This window comes from Amblyraja radiata, chromosome 22 (assembly GCF_010909765.2).
Source record: "Amblyraja radiata isolate CabotCenter1 chromosome 22, sAmbRad1.1.pri, whole genome shotgun sequence".
NCBI classification, from domain to species: domain Eukaryota; kingdom Metazoa; phylum Chordata; class Chondrichthyes; order Rajiformes; family Rajidae; genus Amblyraja; species Amblyraja radiata.
Genome location: NC_045977.1, coordinates 31,708,500 through 31,728,494, shown reverse-complemented (window position 1 = coordinate 31,728,494; position 19,995 = coordinate 31,708,500). Strand labels below are relative to the sequence as shown.

General features: G+C 48.4%; 1 protein-coding gene across 1 annotated transcript in view; it reads right to left on the bottom strand.

The window, feature by feature from the left end:
• The window catches only part of baiap3 (BAI1 associated protein 3), a 77,566-nt gene that overhangs the window by 42,497 nt on the left and 15,074 nt on the right, over positions 1–19,995 (bottom strand). The window contains exons 3-11 of the mRNA XM_033040225.1: positions 18,974–19,051; positions 18,132–18,239; positions 16,103–16,162; positions 12,061–12,127; positions 11,098–11,311; positions 10,230–10,274; positions 4,880–4,957; positions 3,442–3,544; positions 1,260–1,417 (exon numbers count right to left, since the gene is read on the bottom strand). Of these exons, the coding sequence (XP_032896116.1) occupies positions 1,260–1,417; positions 3,442–3,544; positions 4,880–4,957; positions 10,230–10,274; positions 11,098–11,311; positions 12,061–12,127; positions 16,103–16,162; positions 18,132–18,239; positions 18,974–19,051 (911 nt within the window). The remainder of the gene's footprint in view (positions 1–1,259; positions 1,418–3,441; positions 3,545–4,879; positions 4,958–10,229; positions 10,275–11,097; positions 11,312–12,060; positions 12,128–16,102; positions 16,163–18,131; positions 18,240–18,973; positions 19,052–19,995) is intronic.

Here is a 19,995-nt window from a genome sequence, read left to right as displayed (position 1 = left end):
CCCCCCCCCCCCCCCCCCCCCCCCCCCCCCCCACCCGGACACTCCTTCCACCAGTAAAAAAAATAATTGCACTACTACGACTGTATGCACGTAAATATATTTACTTATCACTCATATTCTATGTCGCTCTTCTAGGGAGATGCTAACTGCATTTCGTTGTCTCTGTACTGTACACTGCACAATGACAATAAAGTTTGAATCTGAATCTGAATCTTCGCTTGTTTTTATGTGTATACACATATATACACACTAAACCTTTTATGATTATTATATTGTTCACAGAATACTATGCTTACATATTCTGTTGTGCTGCCGTAAGGAAAAAAATAATAGTTCTGTCTGGGACATATGACAATAAACACTCTCGACTTGATTCTTTGGTACAGGGCCCTCCTTTCCTGACAGTTTTTTCACTGGGATATAGTTCCCCTTGTCTGCTGCAGGCGAAGTCTCTCGCTGGGGGATGAAGCTCCTCCTCTCCTGTAAGTGTTGACTCTCACTGGGTGTTGGATCCACTCCTGTACTGAAGCTGCTGCCTCTAAGCCCCAACAATCTTGGAGTGACTTTCCAGTCTTTAGACTTTAGACATGCAGCGTGGAAACAGGCCCTTCGGCCCACCGGGTCTGCACCAACTAGCGATCACCCCGCACCCTAGTACTATCCTACACACTAGGGACAATTGACCGAAGCCAATTAATCTACAAGCCTGGACGTCTTTGGAATGTAGGAGGAACCCGAAGAACCTGGAGAAACCCCACGCACGTCACAGGGAGAACGTACAAACTTCGTACAGACAGCACCCGTGGTCAGGATCGAACCCGGGTCCCAGGCGTTGTAAGGCAGCAACTCTACCGCTGCAGCATTGTGCCGCCTTTGCAAAGGAAGGAACTGCAGATGCTGGTTTATACAAAACATAAGACACAAAATGCTGGAGTAACTCCGTGGGCCAGGCAGCATATCTGGAGAAAAGGAAAAGGTGTTGTTTCAGGTTGGAACCCTTCTTCAGATGGTCAGATATCTGACGAAGAGTTCCAACCAGAAATGTTACACTTTCCATTGTTCTTCCCTGGTTGTCATTCATCTCTGCTCTGTGGCCATTCCACTGTGAGCATCCCTCAGCAGATGTCTAAGCTATTCCACCCTGGGCTTTGGTCCTCAGATTGGGTCTAACCTTCCCACTAACAGAAGCCCTGTCTTAGGCAAGTATTTCATTGAGAATAAAACCGATGGAGCCCCTTATCGTGGCTTATCACTGTTGCCGTATCTCTCTCACTTGTGCCAGCCCAGCCCCCAGCCCCCAGCCCGTTACCTGCATCACGGCCAGTGAAATCACCAGGTGACAGTCACCCTCAACACGAGAAGAGCTTGATCGAGGCTCCAGTTTGTACCACGTATCAATTCCTTCAACAGGGATCTCCTGATAAAAGAACGGGAAAGATTCAGCTTTGGAACTGAACCAAATGGGCAGCAAGGTGGAGCAGTGGTGGAGTTGCTGCCTTCGACCCCGACTACGGGTGTTGTATGTACGGAGTTTCTCCCCATCAACGCGTGGGTTTCTCTCCGGGTGCTCCGGTTTCCACTCACATTCCAAAGACCTACATGTTTGTAGGCTAATTGGCTTCGGTAAAATTGTAATTCGTCCCTGGTGTGTGTTGGATAGAGTTAGAGTGCGGGCATTGCTGGTCGGCGTGGACTCGGTGAGCCGAAGGGCCTGTTTCCGCGCTGTATCTCTAAACAAATCCAAAGCCACCCAGGACCCAAGTCAGGGCATTGACCCCGCCCTAGGGCTTGGGTTATTGGACAGGGTCTGGATCAGTGGGGTGAGTGTTGGTGAGGCTTGGAGTTCAGCTGGAGAAGAGCCCCCAAGCCCAGCGGCGCAGTCTATTTCTGGTTTGATGGGTTGGTCTGGCGGGTGAGACACTGGACATAGGTCGGGTGTAGGTCAGGAACACAGACAGGGAGGGGGCCCGTGGTGTGACATGTTTCTACTGGGGCCCGTGCTGTAGACTGGGTCCTCTGCAGCCTGTGGGTTGGGGTGCAGGCCAGGCCTGAGAACAGTTTAGTTTAGAGATACAGCATGGAAACAGGCTCTTCGGCCCACCGAGTCCACGCCGACCAGCGATCCCTGCACATTAACACTATGCAACACACACACACACACACACACACTAGGGACATTTTACATTTATTCCAAGCCAATTAACCTACAAAGTCTTTGGAATGTGGGAGGAAACCGATCTTAAAGTAAACCCATGCGGCCACCGTGCAAACTCCATACAGACAGTACCCGTAGTCGGGATCGAACCAGGGTCTCTGGTGCTGCAAGCGCTGTAAGTAGGTATGTTGCAAAGCCTACCTGAAGCGTCGCTAAAAATCTGTCCCAGCCTGTGTGCGCGATTTTGGCGCCGTTTAGAGGGGGCGGGTTTAAAACGCGATTTTCTCTAGGCTGTTCAAATCGAGGATGTTCAGCCTAGTTAATTATTAACGAAAAATCGCTGAAAGACCCCGTCGCAAAAGCTATTATTAGTTTTAAAGGCCTCGTAAAATAGTTATAGTAGTTTAAAAATCAACCTCTAAACCCGCGACCGCCAGCAACCGCAGGGTCTCATAAAGCAGACAACTGAAGGAAGGCTGTATATTTTTACATTAAAAAGGGCTTCTAAAGATCCCTTTATACAAAGTTTAATATTGCGAGTAGCTCATTTTGGGCCCATTATATCCCGCAGTATTTTTCTGGGCATTTGGGGCACAAATCTACAGCAATGTGAACGTTCTAAACCAGCGCGTTCCACAGGGACCCACTGGAAAGCTGATTTAAATGGGCATTTATTTACAGCAATTAAACACTAAATTCCTTCCATTTGGTCTATAAATTAATGTAAATGAGATTTTAAAATCATGTTTTATTGTGAATTATTTGTGAATATTATTTGGACATTTAGGCTATTTAAAAATGTTAATCATTTATTAAGAAATGGATAGATGTTTAGATCTAGTAATTGAAGTCTGAAATTAGCTACAATTAGGTAACTAACTAATTATATGCCTTAATTTCAGGTCATCCAAATAAGATTATTTTATATTTGTTTCAGAATGCTTCAATCTATGATAACTGAAAATTTCATTCAGTTCTCTTAATTTTTAAGAAAGTTATGGGCTTTTGACTGTTCACGATCACAGCTTTTTTGTTATGTCCATAGAAAATCAATAGGGAACAAGATGCTCATTTCCCAGTATGAAAATGGCCATAACTTTTTAAATACTTGAGATATGAAAGTGAATTAGGTGTCAAATTAAACTTATGTTTATGCTTTATCTGATGGGATAAATTGCAGACTTGATTTTTAAAATCTCAAAATTTTGTAACATTGCTACTGTAAGGCAGCAACTGCACCACCACTGCTTCCCACTGTTGTTCCACGCCCCCTACATCACACTCACAATGATGGGGATGTCCAGGCAGCCGAGGAAATCATCAATGTTATCATCCTGAGATCCCGAGGCCCCATTACCTCGAGCCGACTTCATGATCTGTTTGAAGTACCTGCACGATGGAAAGAACAGCCAGAACTGCAGATGCTGGTTTACACCAAAGAGAGACACAAAATGCTGGAATTACTTAACTGGTCAGGCAGCATCTCTGGACAAAATGGACGGGTAACGTTTCAGGTCGGGATGCTTCTTCAGAGTTCTGAAACGCTACCCGTCCTTTTTCTCCAGAGACGCTGCCTGACCCGTTGAGTTATTCCAGCCAGTGAAGTGTAACAGAGACAAGGTACTCCATGTTAGGGTAGAACATTGACAGACACACTAGCACGGTGTGGTTGCTAGTTACTAAGTCCCCCCCCACCCCCCCTCTTAGCAACAGGACACTGGATAACCCAACACAACAACCCGCCGGTCCGAACATTGGATGCTCCAATTTTAGGTAACTACAAACCTCCCCCCTCTCCCTTCTTCCCCTACACCTCGCCCTTCTCTCTCCACCCCCCCCCCTGCCTCTCCCCAGTGCCCTACCCAAACTCCTCCTTCCCCATCTCCCCCCCCCCCCCCCCCCCCCCCTTGCATCTACATTCCTTTCTCTAACTTCACACTTGGTAACTCTTCAATTCCTAATCCTTTGTCTAACACCTTCTGCCTTCTCATTTCTGATCCAAACCTCTGCCTATCCACCCCCCCCCCCCCCCACCTCCTCTATTACTTGCCAAGCTTTGTCCTGCCCCCTACTCTTTTCCAACTTTCTCCAGCCCCTCCCACAACAGAATCAGTCCATAGAGGTTTCCTGACCCGAAACGTTACCTATTCATGTCCTCTGGAGATGCTGCCTGACCCGCTGAGTTACTCCAGCATGTTGTATATTCACCGATTCAATGAAACACTGATTTTCTTGGTACGTAAAAGTTGTTCAATAAAAAAATTATAGAACTTTAAAATGTCTAGATTAGTGCAGTACCCACATGCACAAACTCTGCAAGGATACACCCTTCACAAATTGAGCAACTAAGTTCACATTGTCCAGCTTCCTCTCTTTGCAATTCATTTGTTACATGAAATGAGGTACTGCAGCTTGCCTGCTTGAGCATAACATTGAAATAACATGACAGTAATAGCTAGGTGAAGTTCCCTCATAAGGCCATGGTTGAACATGTACAAAATGTTCGTGCAAAGGGTAAGCAAATGCTTGATTGACAATAATGTACATCTAGGTTAGAGGCAGACCAACAGAAATCCATCAAATGCATCAGTGTCCTTTTAATTGGGCAATTGAGTCAAGGGGTATAATTAAAATAATGATTGCTTTAAAGGTTTCTTCAGAAAAAATTCATAGCTTATGACATTTAGGGATTGATTGAACGATGAGTGGGGCTAGTTGACTTACCTGCCCATTCCTTTTAAACCGCTGATCTGATTCAGATTTTTACATGCTTCAGCAACCGAAACATCATCATCGTGGTCCCTGGGGAGGGAATGACAGCACTGCTAAGATATCGCTCTCCTTCCCCTGTCAGTGTAATGCATAAGTGGATGGATGGCTCTGTGTATGTTGACGAGTGGTTTAATTTCGTGAAGCGCTGGCACAAATATTGCACCAGGGAGGAATGTTGTCGACCAGCCCGCTGCAGACTGCACGGGTACGTGCTGAGGGACGCAATGAAGCTCGGTGCAGCCAACGCCAAGGCCATGTGGGGGAGGACCACAGTCTAGGGTCCTTCTGCTGCTGCACTTTGGGGGCCAGAGGGTGGTGGAGAGGACCCTCAAACAAGGGAAGGGATATTACCCCAGGGAGCCACACGAGTGGCAAGGGTGCAGGGTATAATGATACTTCTGTGAACACTGCCAAGGATAATGCATGTATGTATAGCTGCTGTGAATATTGAAAGCGTTTTAGCACAGCCCTTGTTTTGTATAGATAGCTTTTATTCTGAATAATGTTTATCTTGGGGAAAAGAAAAAAGTTAAAAAAAAAAAAATCACACCCAAATTAGGTTACTCTAGTAGAAAGAATCCAAAACTAGCGAATGCGGAGATGTTATTGGAGGATTGTTCAAGGAAACGGGAATGTACTATAAATAATGATAAAGCAAATTGTTGGGGTGAAAGATGGCAGTTGTCAGAAAAAAAACTTTAGACACCACATGTAAAATGAAAACTAAAGGATTCAACTAGAGGAGAGAAATAAGAAATATCTGTGTAAATACTAGACAAATAAGACAATTCATAAGTGTATGATGCAAGTAAAACATACTTGCGCAATGCAAGTAATTTTGCTTTCTGAAAACGTGTCAGGTATAAAAATTGAATGAATTCTGGTACATAATCAACATGTGGCAGCCAGAATTTGGACTGAGCTTCAGGTAAATATTCAGGACTGTAAGGTAAATATTTCATGTTACAGAGTCCACAGAAAAGAAGGATAAAAATGTGAAGGATGAACAGAATCATTGATTAGTGTTGAAGCAGCATCTTTGATGGGGGAAGATATAATGAACAGCAAGCAAGAGCAGGGGGGCATCATAAGCGGAAATTAAGAAACTGAAAAAGATTTAACACTTATTTGGAGTTGAGTAAAGGCTGTTGTGAGACGCATACATCAGGATATCACACAAATCACGTATGCGATTTTAATGAGGGAACTTGACTTTCATGTGGACTGGGAAAAGCAAATGAGCTCATGTCTGACGAATCTCTCAAGTGTGCCGCATGCTGTTTGGAAACACAGGTGATCCCAAGAAAAGGATCAGTCACACTACACTGCGTAATGAGCAACTATCTCATTAGTCAGTGAGCATTTTAATATTTGATTGTTGCAATTATAGCACAATTTTGACCCGTGTCGTGTTCTGCAGCAAGAATTACAAGCAGCTATTAAGATTTCAGACTAGATTAAGTTTGAGGCAGAGATTGTCCACAATTAATCAAGCAAACGCGAGTCGCGGAATCATAGAGTTTGGGAAGCACACAAACAGGCCCTTCGGCCCAACTCATCCATGCCCACCAAAATTTGTCCATTTACTCGCATTTGGCCCATAACCCTCTAAGCCTTTCATCACTATGTACCTGTCCAAGTGGAGGCTGTGGATTTAGGCCCGATAGGGAAGGAGGGCCCTGTGGGTTTAGGGTCAGTACGAGATGGGGGGGAATGGGGGCTGCGTGTTTAGGGTCAGTGGGGAATGGGGCCCATGGGTTTAGTGGGGAAAGAGGTTGTGAGTTTAGGTTCAGTGGGAGATGGGGAAAGAGGCTGTGGCTTTAGGGTCAGTGGGGGACGGGGGCCATGGGTTAAAGACAGCCATGATGGCAAGTGAACCCACAACTAGTGGGCATTGAGAGTGAGTGTGAGAGACTGCGATCTGGTGATACCATGCACACAAGTTCCTGAGGTCTCTATGGGAGTGTTCCGATATCTTCAGGGTGAGCAGCGGGCAGCTTGAAAGTGAAGGGAAGCCAGGTTCTGGAGAGTCCCAGCAACCATGGGTCAGTAATTAAATGTCGGGTGACTGAACCCCTTGAGCTCTGACAGTTGCTCTGAGGCACCCGACATGGATTGTGAAACGGGTATATCACGTCAATGAAACTGATGCAGGGTTCTGAGGAAGGAACTAAGGCCATGAACAAGGCAAAGACTATGGATGCTACACATACGGATTTTCAGGCAGTTCGCGATGATATCACGTATGATAGACTGTTGGTTAAAGATAAAGCCCATGGACAGAAGGAAGGCGCAGGAAGGAACTGCAGACGCTGGTTTAAACCGAAGACAGACACAGAATGCTGGAGTAACTCAGCGGGACAGGCAGCATCTCTAGAGAGAAGGGATGGGCGACATATCGGGTCGAGCTTTCTTCAGAAGGGTTTCGACTGGAAACGTCACCCATTCCTTCTCTCCAGTGATGCAGCCTGTCCCCGCTGAGTTACTCCAGCGTTTTGTGTCTATCTATGGACTGAAGGAAGTTGTTGACCGACTCGGACACAGATAATGGGTAGGCTGTCAAGTCAACAGGATATGGCTGGCGGTATCCTGCGAGGATCAGTGCTGGGAGACGTAATCATTCACTGGAGTTAGAAATGTCTCAGATTGTGGGCCTGATGCTCATTTGTCCAACTTTGCCAGAAAGTCACCTGGACTCCGTGGAGAGGTCTGTGAAACGAGGGTGGTGTATGCTGGAATTAAGAATGTTAAAGGAAGTCAGATCAAAATTCTCATGATATTAGAATTGACAGGGTGGAGAGAAACAAGTTCCAATGGGATGGGGTGGAGGGAGGGTGATAGATAACTCATCCACAACAGCAATTGATTCTGGATTATTAGTTAATTTTACGTTCATAAGACATAGGAGCAGAATTAGGCCATTTGGCCCATCGAGTCTACTCGCCATTCTATCATGGCTGATCTATCTTTTCCTCTCAAACCCATTCTCCTGCCTTCTTCCCATAACCCTAACGCCCCTGTCCCACTTAGGAAACCTGAACGGAAACCTCTGGAGACTTTGCGCCCCACCCAAGGTTTCCGTGCGGTTCCCGGAGGTTTTTGTCAGTCTCCCTACCTGCTTCCACTACCTGCAACCTCCGGCAACCACCTGCAACCTCTGGGAACCGCACGGAAACCTTGGGTGGGGCGCAAAGTCTCCAGAGGTTTCCGTTCAGGTTTCCTAAGTGGGACAGGGGCATTACTAATCACAAAATCTGTCAATCCCCGCCTTAAAGATACCCAATGACAGCCTCCACAGCTGTCTGTGGCAATGAATTCCACAGATTCACCACCCTGTGAATCTGAGTATGACGGGCTACTTTGTTAATGAAAGATATCAGGGGAGTAGGAAAGAGGAGAGGGTTTTAGTTTAGTTCAGTTCAAAGATGCAGCATGGAGACGGGATCTTTGGCCCACCGAGTCCACACTGACCATCAATTACCCATTCACACCATCGCTCTACACACTCCCTATACGCGACAGTGGCCAATTAACCTACAAACCCACGTATCTTTGGCATGTGGGAGGAAACCGGAGCACCTGGAGGAAACCCACGTGGTCCCAGGGAGAACGTGGAAACTGCACCCAGACAGCAACCGAGGTCAGGATCGCATCCGGGTCTCTGGCGCTGTAAGGCTGTGGCTCTACCGACAACGCCACTGTGCCACCCTTTGATATTGTACATATATTATACATTAGATCATATTGAATGGAGGAACAGGCTCGGGGAGGTAAGGATTCTTCTCCCAGCCTGGTGCTCCGAACTGTGCCAGTCGAGTGTCAGGCCTCCACCTGCTTCCTCTTCACCACAGACACCGGGGAGAGCTACAGTTCAAGCAGATCACAGTCAATGTCAAATCCCTTTCTTCTGCTCATCGGGGAGAGGTGGCAGTCGGAGGAGGTTTGTGACTGGTCAGGTCTTGACCCCACCAGAGTCAGTCATTCTCAACAACAGTCTGCACACAGCCTGCTGAAGGTGATTTCTGCCCAGAGGGACCTGGCATAGATATTCTTGCGCATTTTATAGCATGGCAATATTACCAATGTAACCCCGCATTATGACAGTCACAGCCATCACAGACCAGCTCTGTGACTGAGTACCCGGCACAGTTTTAGAGTAGCCGGTAGAGTTGCATCCTCGCAGCGCCAGAGACCAGGGTTCAATCCTGGCCTCGGGCTCCGTCTGTGTGGATTTTACATCTTCTTCCTGTGACCACGTGGGTTTCCTCCCTGTGCTCTCGTCTCCTCCCACATCCCAAAGACGCGCGGATTTGAAAGCTAATTGACCTCTGTACATTTGACCCCGGTGTTCAGGCCGGGGATGCGAAAGTGGGGTAACATAGAACCAGTGTGAAACCTAGACATAGACAATAGGTGCAGGAGTAGGCCATTCGGCCCTTCGAGCCTGCACCGTCAATCAATATGATCATGGCTGATCATCCAACTCAGTATCCCATCCCTGCCTTCTCTCCATACCCCCTGATCTCTTTAGCCACAAGGGCCACATCTAACTCCCTCTTAAATATAGCCAATGAACTGGCCTCAACTACCTTCTGTGGCAGAGAATTCCACAGATTCACCACTCTCTGTGTAAAAAATGTTTTTCTCATCTCGGTCCAAAAAGACTTCCCCCTTATCCATCAACGGGTGATCAATGGTCGGCGTGAACGGGATGGGCCGAAGGGCCCGTTTACATGCTGCATCTTCTATCCAGCAAAACCATATGGGACAGATCTCGGTTCTGGGTAGGGACAGTAGGGGAATGGCAGCCCCTCTGATCTCGCCTTTACTCATTCCAGAGAGAGAAAGGAAGCAGTTAAAAGGGGCCGAAAGAGGAAAAAAAAGAGAAAGGGAGTGAAGTAGAGATGAAAGGGGGATGCAGCGAGACAAAGAATGAAAGGGAAACCGAGCGAGTGACAGAGGGAAAGAAGGAGAGAGAAGCAGAGGAAGGGGAAAGCAATAGGAGGAAATAAAGTGTGTTGGAGAGAGAGAGAGAGAGAGAGAGAGAGAGATGGAGAAGTAGAAAAAAAGGGAGAAAGTGTGAAACGGAGGAACAGAGAAAGAAGCACGGAGTAACGAACAAAGAAAGACAAGGTGAGATGGAGATGGCAACAGATCAAGGGAGAGGTGGTGGAGAGAAGGGAATTGGAGCACGAGGGATAAGGGAATCACAATGTGAATGGAGGGTGAGACAGACAGGGAACGGAGGCAGAGAAACAGAAATAGAACATAAATAAGATGCACATGAAAAGAAAGCACTCACCAAATGTCAAGGTGCAGCTGGTCATTGTGGATGTCATCCACTTCACTGGAATAAACAAGAAATCAATGGCCATTTAACAGAGAAAGGAAGCCTTGCTTCCCTGCAGTTTCTTGCAGGGCCCCCCCCTGCTGTGACTAGGTACCTCACAGTCAATGAAAGTATTTTGATGTCTATTTGCTGTCAAACCTCTTCATTCGCAGAGTCTCACGGCCCCGTGTACAGGAGATTCCTCACTCTCCGTGGCAACGGTGCAATTGCTGTAACATATCAGCAAACCCAATGGGCAAGGGCTGGGCAGCACAGTGGCACAACTGGCACAGCTGCTGCCTCACAGCTCCAGAGACCCAGCTTTGATCCTGACCTCTGGTGCTGCCTCTGTGGAGTTTGCATGTCCTCTCTGTGACTGCATGAATTAACCTCAGGTGTTTGAGTTTACTCACAATCCAGAGTGATTGGTAGATTAATTGCCCCTAGTGTGTAGAGAGTGGATATGAAAGTGGGATGACAGATTACTGTAGACTTTAGCCTTTAGAGATACAGCATGGAAATAGGCCCTTCGGCCCACCTAGTCCGTGCTGACCAGCGGTCGCCCCATACACTAGCACTGTCCTACACACTAGGGACAATTTACAGAAAGCCAATTAACCTACAAGCCTGTATATCTTTGGAGTGCAGGAGGAAACCGGAGCACCCGGGGGAAGCCTATGTCTTGTTTCTCCAGCATTATGAGGTTCACTACCTGAGCAAAACTAACACCGATGGAAATAATTAATCCATGCTGGGGGAATGATGATCAAAGCGCAGAGTTTATGGTTGCTGCCAAACTACGCTGTCTGGGAGTTGGTCGATCAGGCGTAAATATACTCACAAAACGTAGCTCTCGTTCCATACGGGATTCAAGGTGTTGGACTTGACGTTTGTGACCTGGATGTACTTGACAGGAAGCACGTCCTTGAGGCTTGACCTCTTCTCCATCTTCTCCCTTTTCCTCCGGAAGCTGAATTTGCGGCCCTTCTTCTCCTCCACCTCTTGTGCGGGCTGGCCCTGGGTGATTCCCAGCATGCAGTAGGGATCACTGAACCCTGCAGAGATCCACAGCGTCAGGGAACGTCAGGGAAGGTGGGTGAGCTCCCTAGGGCCCCGCCATGGTGGTCCGTGTTTGCAAAGATGGAGGGGAGATGGCTGGGGTGGGGAGTGGGGGGGGGGGGGGAAGGGGAGTGGGAAAGGGTTGTATTAATGAAGGGGCTATATTAATTCTACAACTGGTGCAGGTGGCGTGAGGAATGGCCTTTGACCTGTGTGCAAAACATCGCTGGGAGTAATCGGCTGAACCATGGACTAATCACTGGGATCATGGGGTAGCCATGATCAGTCATGATCATATCGAATGGCGGTGCAGGCTCGAAGGGCCGAATGGCCTACTCCTGCACCTATTTCCTATGTTCTTTCTATGTAGTCATTGAGATTGAAGAATAATCACTGGATCGCATAATGATACCAACCAGCCTCTCCCCCTAGTGTGTTGGGTGAGTCTCAACTCTGCCATTAATTATAATGCGGACATTACTGGGATGTGACAAGTAACCAGTGACCGAGGGGGGTGGGGGTGGGGGGGGTGGAGAGAGGAAGAAATCTCAGTGTTAACTCGTTACGTTGACATGTCAGCTTTACTGATAGTTTCTGCGCAAAGTTGTGAATGTCGGCTTTCAGCTGCGATCATTAACTGATTGTACCGAGATTCCTCCCCACAGCGCATCTCCTGCCTGAGGATTAGTGAAGAAAGTTGGAAGACACACGAGGGCAGGTCCGAGCTGTGCCCAGGGTCACTCACCGTTGGCATCCTTGGCCAGCAGATTCCTAGCCTCCACGATGGTCACCTTCGCGGTGAGAGAGGGTGTCTGTGGGAGACACAAAGAATCGCACACATCACAACAGCTGAGCAACAGGCACCTCGAGCATGAGTAACGGGCTACGCAGCACCCACCTCCCTTCCTCAATACAAGGAGGGGATGTTTCCACTAGTGGGAGAGTTCATAAGTTGATAAAGTTATAGCAGAATTATGTCATTTGGCCCATCAAGACTACTCCGCCATTCCATCATGGCTGATCTATCTTTCCCTCTCAACCCCATTCTCATGCCATCTCCCCATAACCCCTGACACCCTAATGCCCCTGTCCCACTTAGGAAACCTGAACGGAAACCTCTGGAGACTTTGCGCCCCACCCAAGGTTTCCGTGCGGTTCCTGGAGGTTGTAGGTGGTTGCCAGAGGTTGCAGGTAGTGGAAGCAGGTAGGGAGACTGACAAAAACCTCCGGGAACCGCACGGGAACCTTGGGTGGGGCGCAAAGTCTCCAGAGGTTTCCGTTCAGGTTTCCTAAGTGGGACAGGGGCATAACTCATCAAAAATCTGCCAATCTCTAGCTTAAAACTATCTATTGACTGAGCCTCCACAGCCATCTGTGGCAATGAATGCCACAGATTCACCGCCATTTGACCTACGAAATTCCTGCTCATCTGCTTCCTAACGGTACTTCCTTTTATTCTGAGGCTATGGCCTCTGGTCCAAGACTCTCCCACTAGTGGAAACATCCTGCCCACATCCACTCTATCCAGGCCTTTCAAAGCTTACAGGTGAGGTGAAAGTTGGGGACGAGAGGTGAGGAGGGCGACTTTCTTCAAGGAGAGATCGATCGATGAAAGGGAGAAATGAGCATCAGATGAACTCCAAGGCTTGGGAGACAAAAGTGCTGGAGACACTCAGCGGGTGCAGCAGCATCTATGGAGCGAAGGAAATAGGCAACGTTTCGGCACGAAACGTTGCCTATTTCCTTCGCTCCATAGATGCTGCTGCACCCGCTGAGTTTCTCCAGCACTTTTGTCTACCTTCGATTTTCCAGCATCTGCAGTTCCTCCGTAAACTCCAAGGCTCGGGATACATTCTGGGCAGGTGGTGGGAGCAGCAGTGTTGAGGCAGGACATTGTGCGGGGCTGGGATCCTTCCTCTCAGAGTGGTGAAGTTAAAGGGAGATATGACAGAAGGTGAATCGCGAAGGGTTTCTATAGCGGAACCAACAGAAGACCATCCCCAGTGGCGGGTGAGCCACAGTCGAACAGCGACAGACAGATCGCAGTTGGCAGAATGATTCAGGGAGGGGGGGGGGGGGGACTTGGGGAAAACTAATGTACAAACTAAGTTGCGATTGGGAACACATTGCCTGAAAGGATGTTGAAAGCATTGAAATAATATCTCTGAAAAGGAAGTTGCACACATCTTTGAAAGGAAATTATTTCCAGAGCTGTGGGGAAAGACCAGGCGATGTTGGAAATAATGTTACAAGCTTTGTTTAAAGGCAAGCACAGGCTAAAGGTACTTGCACTGTCATTGTATTTCCCCTATATTGCTCATCCATTTATACTGTGGGCAATGGTGCCACTTTGGAGTTCGAGAACCAGAAAAGTACACAGGTCGATCTCTGAACACAACTCTGGCCACTTCTGGCTAAGAGAAATCCCCAGGAACATTGTGGGCCGAAGGGCCTGTTCATGGAAACATAGAAAATAGGTGCAGGAGTAGGCCATTCGGCCCATCAAGCCTGCACCGCCATTCAATATGATCATGGCTGATCATCCAACTCGGTATCCTGTACCTGCCTTCTCACCATACCCCCTGATACCTTTAGCCACAAGGGCCACATCTAACTCCCTCTTAAATATAGCCAATGAACTGGCCTCAACTACCTTCTGTGGCAGAGAATTCCAGAGATTCACCACTCTCTGTGTGAAAAATATTTTTCTCATCTCGGTCCTAAAAGATTTCCTCCTTATCCTTAAACTGTGACCCCTTGTTCTGGACTTCCCCAACATCGGGAACAATCTTCCTGCATCTAGCCTGTCCAACCCCTTCCTGTGCTGTATTATTTTTACAAGGCATTCCTGTTTCTCATTCCCTGGGAACTAACTCTGCACATAGTCATGGAGCGATAGTGTGTGGAAACAGGCCCTTCGGCCCACCTTGCCCACACCGGCCAACATGTCCCAGCTACACTCGTCCCACCTGCTCACGTGGGGGTAAATGGGACTAGTGTAGCTGGGACATGTTGTCTAACTGTTTCTTAAATGTTGGGATAGTCCCAGCCTCAACTACCTCCTCTGGCAGCTTGTTCCATACACCCACCGCCCTCTGTCTGAAAAAATTACCCCTCAGATTTCTACTAAATCTTTTCCCCGTCACCTTAAACATATGTCCTCTCGTTCTTGACTCACCCACTCTGGGCAAGAGACTCTGTGGAGAGGAATAAACCTCAGGAACTGATCTCGGGGACATCAAATTCTGGGACAGCTTGGGAACAAACCCTGGAAACCTTCTGAGACACAAAGTGCTGGAGTAACTCAGCTGGTCAGGCAGCATCTCTGGAGAACATGGATAGGTGATGTTTCAGGTGGGAACCCGTCTTTAGACTGATTGTTAGAGGATGAGGGGGGGAAAAAACTCGAAGAGAGGAGTTTAGGACAAAATTGTAAAGATTTTAAATTGTCCCTAGTGTGGAGGGTAGTGATAGCGTGCGGGGTGATCGCTGGTCGATGGGCCGAAGGGACTGTTTCCGCGCTGTATCGCTAAGGTCCAAAGTCTAAAGTCACAAAAGAAACAAAAACTACTGAAAAGACGCAGTAGACCTAGTTGCTAGGTTTTACACTCCTCCCCCCTCGATCTGGTCTTGCTTACATCAGTGGACTTTAGTGCACGGGCTAAAGCAGCAGAAATATATATGTAAACAGCGCAAGTCATCAGTCAAACCGTTGGAGCCACGGCTGATATGAAGGTAAATAAGGAGTGTAATTTAATGGATGATTCCAGTATAGAGGAACCAGAAAATAATCAATAGTTTTAAAATGAAGCCATTTAGAACTGAGAAGGCAAAGCAATGTCAGAAGCTTTACAGATTTTAGAGTTTCGAGTTTAGAGATGCTGCTCAGAAACAGGCCTTTTGGCCCACCGAGTCTACGCCGACACTAGCATTATCTTACGCACTCGGGACAATTTCAAAATTTCAAATTTTACTGAAGCCAATTAACCTACAAACCTTATGTTTAAGAAGGAACTGCAGATGCTGGAAAATCTAAGGTAGACAAAAATGCTGGAGAAACTCAGCGGGTGAGGCAGCATCTACGGAGCGAAGGAAATAGGCAACGTTTCGGGTCGAAATGTGAGGTGCTGCTCCTCCAATTCACGGTGGTCCTCACTTTGGCCATGAAGGAGGCCCAGGACCGAAAGGTCGGATTCGGAATGGGAGGGGGAGTTGAAGTGCTGAGCCACCGGGAGATCAGGTTGGTTATTGCGGACCGAGCGGAGGTGTTCGGCGAAGTAAATTGGAGGAGTAGGACCTCACATTTCGCTTGGGCAGTTTGCACCCCAGCGGTATGAACATTGACTTCTCTAATTTCAGGTAGTCCCTACTTTCTCCTCCCCTTCTCAGCTCTCCCTCAGCCCACTGGCTCCACGTCTTCCTTTCTTCTTCCCGCCCCCCCACCCTCGCAACAGTCTGAAGAAGGGTTTCGACCCAAAACGTTGCCTATTTCCTTCGCTCCATAGATGCTGCCTCACCCGCTGAGTTTCTCCAGCATTTTTGTCAACGTACAAAACTGTTTGTCTTTGTAATGCCGGTGGAAGCCGGAGCATCCGGAGAAAGCCCACATGTTCACGGGGTGAACGTACAAACTTCACACAGACAGCACCCGCAGTCAGGATCAAGCCCAGGCCTCTGGCACTATAAGGCAGCAACTCTACCGCTGCGCCACCATGCCGGCCTGTCTTTGTATAGTCAGTGGGATTGCCATATGAGGGGCTAGCATTCTAATACAGCAACAAGCTTACCTTAGCTTCTTTCACTCTGCGCATTATTTCTGCGTGGTCTCTCACATCAAGCTTGAAGACCTGTAAAACATTTAAAGTTGCTTCAGCCTCTTGAGCTCCTCACACGCCGCACAGCAGTGTTTCTGACAAGGCACTTGGTCCCCCTGGGGATCTCGTCAACAACACAGTTCACCAACTGCCCAGCTTGCTCTGACATTGACATCCACTCATTTCCCAGCAGGGGTGGGCAGCGGGTAGCTGGGCAATGCCAGCCTTCTCCCTGCTGGAGGTATGAACCCGGACTGACTCCTCCACCTCACGCCATGACCAACGGGTGATGGCAACGCAGGCAAGTAGGCCCGGGTAGAGCGGATGTGGAAAAGATGGAATGTATCCCAGGCCTTAAAGTTCATCTGATGCTCATTTCTCCCTTTCATCGATCGATCTCTTCTTGAAGAAAGTCACTCTCCTCACCTCTCATTCCCAACTTTCACCTCACCTGTAAACTTTGAAAGTTTAGTGAAAGGCCTGGATGTGGAGAGGATGTGGAGTGGATGTTTCCACTAGTGGGCGAGCCTTGGACCAGATGCCATAACCTCCGAATAAAAGGACGTTTCTTTAGGAAGGAGGAATTTCTTTAGCCAGAGGGCGGTGAATCTGTAGAATTCATTGCCACAGAAGGCTGTGGAGGCCTTGATATTTTTAAGGCAGAGATTAGATAGATTCTTGATTAGCACAGGAGTTATGGGGAGACGGCAGGAGAATGGGGTTGAGGGGAAGATTGATCAGCCATGATTGAATGTAGACGATGGGCCGAATGGCCTAATTCTGCTCCTATCAGTTTATATACTTATGAACTTATGAAGAGGAGGCAAGAGTCATGAGTGTTTTATTGTTATTTGTCCCAAAACGAGATAATGAAATCCTTACTTGCAGCGGCACTACAGATAGGTAAACATAGTCCTCGATATAATTACAGTGCAAGGTTCAACATGTAATCTCACATGTATCTCACTCCATAAACAGGCAGAGGGGGGGAACCTGGCGGGGGGGACCTGGCAGGGGGATGCCGTGAACAAAGGGGGGACCTGGTGGGGGGGGGGGGGGGGGGGCTGTCTGCGACCATGTGTGGCTGCAGGCAGGTTCGCCGCTGCAAGCAGAAACTAAAACTGTTCAATGAACCTTTCACATCTTTGTCCGCGCCAGAAACATGGCGACTCTTGTGTACTGACTGCCGTGGTCAGGTCTGCTGTACGTTTTTTCCCCGGGTTGTACGCAAAACAACGCATTGCGCTGTACCTATGTACCTGTGACAACAAAGTATCATTGTGACACTGAATCATTCATTGACTGAACCAATTTTCCGTCGTTCACCAGGATGTGGACCCACTGCATTGAAGCATTTGTGTTATTATACAACCAATACAAGTGGACAGACACAAAATGCTGGGTTTAACTCAGCGGGACAGGCAGCATCTCTGGAGAGAAGGAATGGGTGACGTCTCGGGTCGAGACCCTTCCTCAGTAGATTTGGGAGTGAGAAGATTTTTTCTAACGCCTGGGTGGGCAGTTGAGGCCTGATTCTTTATGATCCAACTTGTCTCTGCCAGCTTTGTTATTTTTTGCCTTTTTATTAGTTTTATTCCATTTATCTCTCTGTCTCTGTCTCTGTCTCTGTCTCTGTCTCGGTCTCGGTCTCGGTCTCGGTCTCGGTCTCGGTCTCGGTCTCGGTCTCTGTCTCGGTCTCGGTCTCGGTCTCTGTCTCGGTCTCGGTCTCTGTCTCTGTCTCTGTCTCTGTCTCTGTCTCTGTCTCTGTCTCTGTCTCTGTCTCTGTCTCTGTCTCTGTCTCTGTCTCTGTCTCTGTCTCTGTCTCTGTCTCTGTCTCTGTCTCTGTCTCGGCAACGTGGGGTTTCAGTGTGGGAAAGCCTGTATCTCTGGGACCATGGGTTGTAGAGCTGTCCTGGGTAATCCAGTAGATCTGCCCTTAGTCCTGGGCGTTCAGTGTGTCTATACCAATCAGTGTAACAGGGTGTGGAAGCCCCAGGATTACCTTTTGTAGATAGCGGACCATCTCCTCTTGACTTGTCACGTGTGCGGCGGAGGGAACGCCGCGTTTGTGGATCAGGGTGTAGAGCGTGTCCTCATAAAGCAACAGCAACTACAGGGACAGATAAAACACACCGATAAACTGATCCATGACGGCCCAACACTTTCCTGCCCACTCCCCCATCAACGTGGATGGCACGGTGTCACAGCGGTCGAGTTGCTGCCTTCGACGCCAGAGACCAGGGTTCGATCCTTGACTACTAGTGTTTGTCTGTGCGGAGTTTGCACGTTATCTCCATCACCTGCGTGGGTTTTCTCCGGGAGCTCCCACACTCCAAAGATGTGCAGGTTTGTAGGTTAATTGGCTTGGTAAAAGTGCGTGTGTGTGTGTGTGTGTGTGTGTGTGTGTGTGTGTGTGTGTGTGTGTGTGTGTGTGTGTGTGTGTGTGTGTGTGTGTGTGTGTGTGTGTGTCTGTGTCTGTGTCTGTGTCTGTGTGTGTGTGTGTGTTAATGTCCGGGGATTGCTAGTCGGCATTGACCTGGTGGGCCGAAGGGCACTGTATCTCTAAACTAAACTAAACCTGCCCTCTCCTCCACCTCTGCACTACCCCAAACTACGAAGAGCTACCATCCTCTCACTTCCTACCTCCACCAGTACTGCCAATATTACCCCTTCCCAGCGCAGTCATTAACCCTCAACGCTCCCTTCCCGTCTCGTTACATCCCCTTTCCTGCTCCCACCCTTGACTGTCAGCATGGCACTCAGCAACGCCAACTCACACCCCAAACCTCAATCACCCCCACCTTCCCAGGAAACCCCCTGACTCTCTTTAAAGATGGACCTTACCTCTCTGTGTGAGATCTTCAACTTCTCACTGTTTCCAGGTGATTGAGGAGGAAGCAGGTCCCTGGCATCCTCTGGAGGCTGTGTGGTGGACAACGAGAGACCTTGTTACATTTCACACTGGTTCCATAACCCTGTTCGCAGCTGCGGTGTGGCACAGACCACGATCAGTTGTGGACCAAGCACATTGATGTGACAGCCGGGAAGGCACACCAACCCCTCAACCTCCTGTCGAGACTTGGTTTGGGAACAGCTCTGCCTCAGACCGCAGGATATTCCAGAGAGTTGTAGATGCAGTCAGTCCATCACAGAGACCAGACTTCCCACCATTGACTCCATCTAGACTTGATACTCCCTCGGAAAAGCGGCCAACAAAATCAAAGACTTGTCCCACCCCGGGTCATCCCTTTTTCTCTCTGCTCCTGTCTGGCAGAAGGTACAGAAGCTTGGAAGCATGCACCACTAGACTCAGGAACAGCTTCTTCCCCTCTGTAATCAGACTTCTGAATGGTCCTTATGGAAGCTAGGTTATTGTCTGATTCTCCTCAACCCCATTGCGGACATTGGCCTTTATCATGGAACTGTTGCGCTGCAAGGCTGAGAACTATATTCCGCACTCTTTATCTTCCCCTTTGCTTTATTGCAGTTGAGTTTGACTTGACTGTGTCTATAGATGGTATATCTGATCTGTTGGATAGCATGCAAAACAAAGCATGCTATCCAACTGCACCTGGGCACCCCTGACGATAATAAATCTAAACCTAAACCTTGGGCACCGACCACGAGCACTGACCAGGGGCACTGATGGGTTACTGACCACAGTCAATATTCATGGGCACTGATCACAGATAGATAGCTCACAGACACTGTCTGCAGGCACTGACCAGGGGCACTGACCAGGGGCACTGACCAGGGGGCACTGACCACAGGCACAATGGCCATGGGCACGTCCCTGGGTACCACCCCTGGGCACTGGCCATTGGACTTGATCACAACCACTGACTGGCACTGACCAGGAGATATGG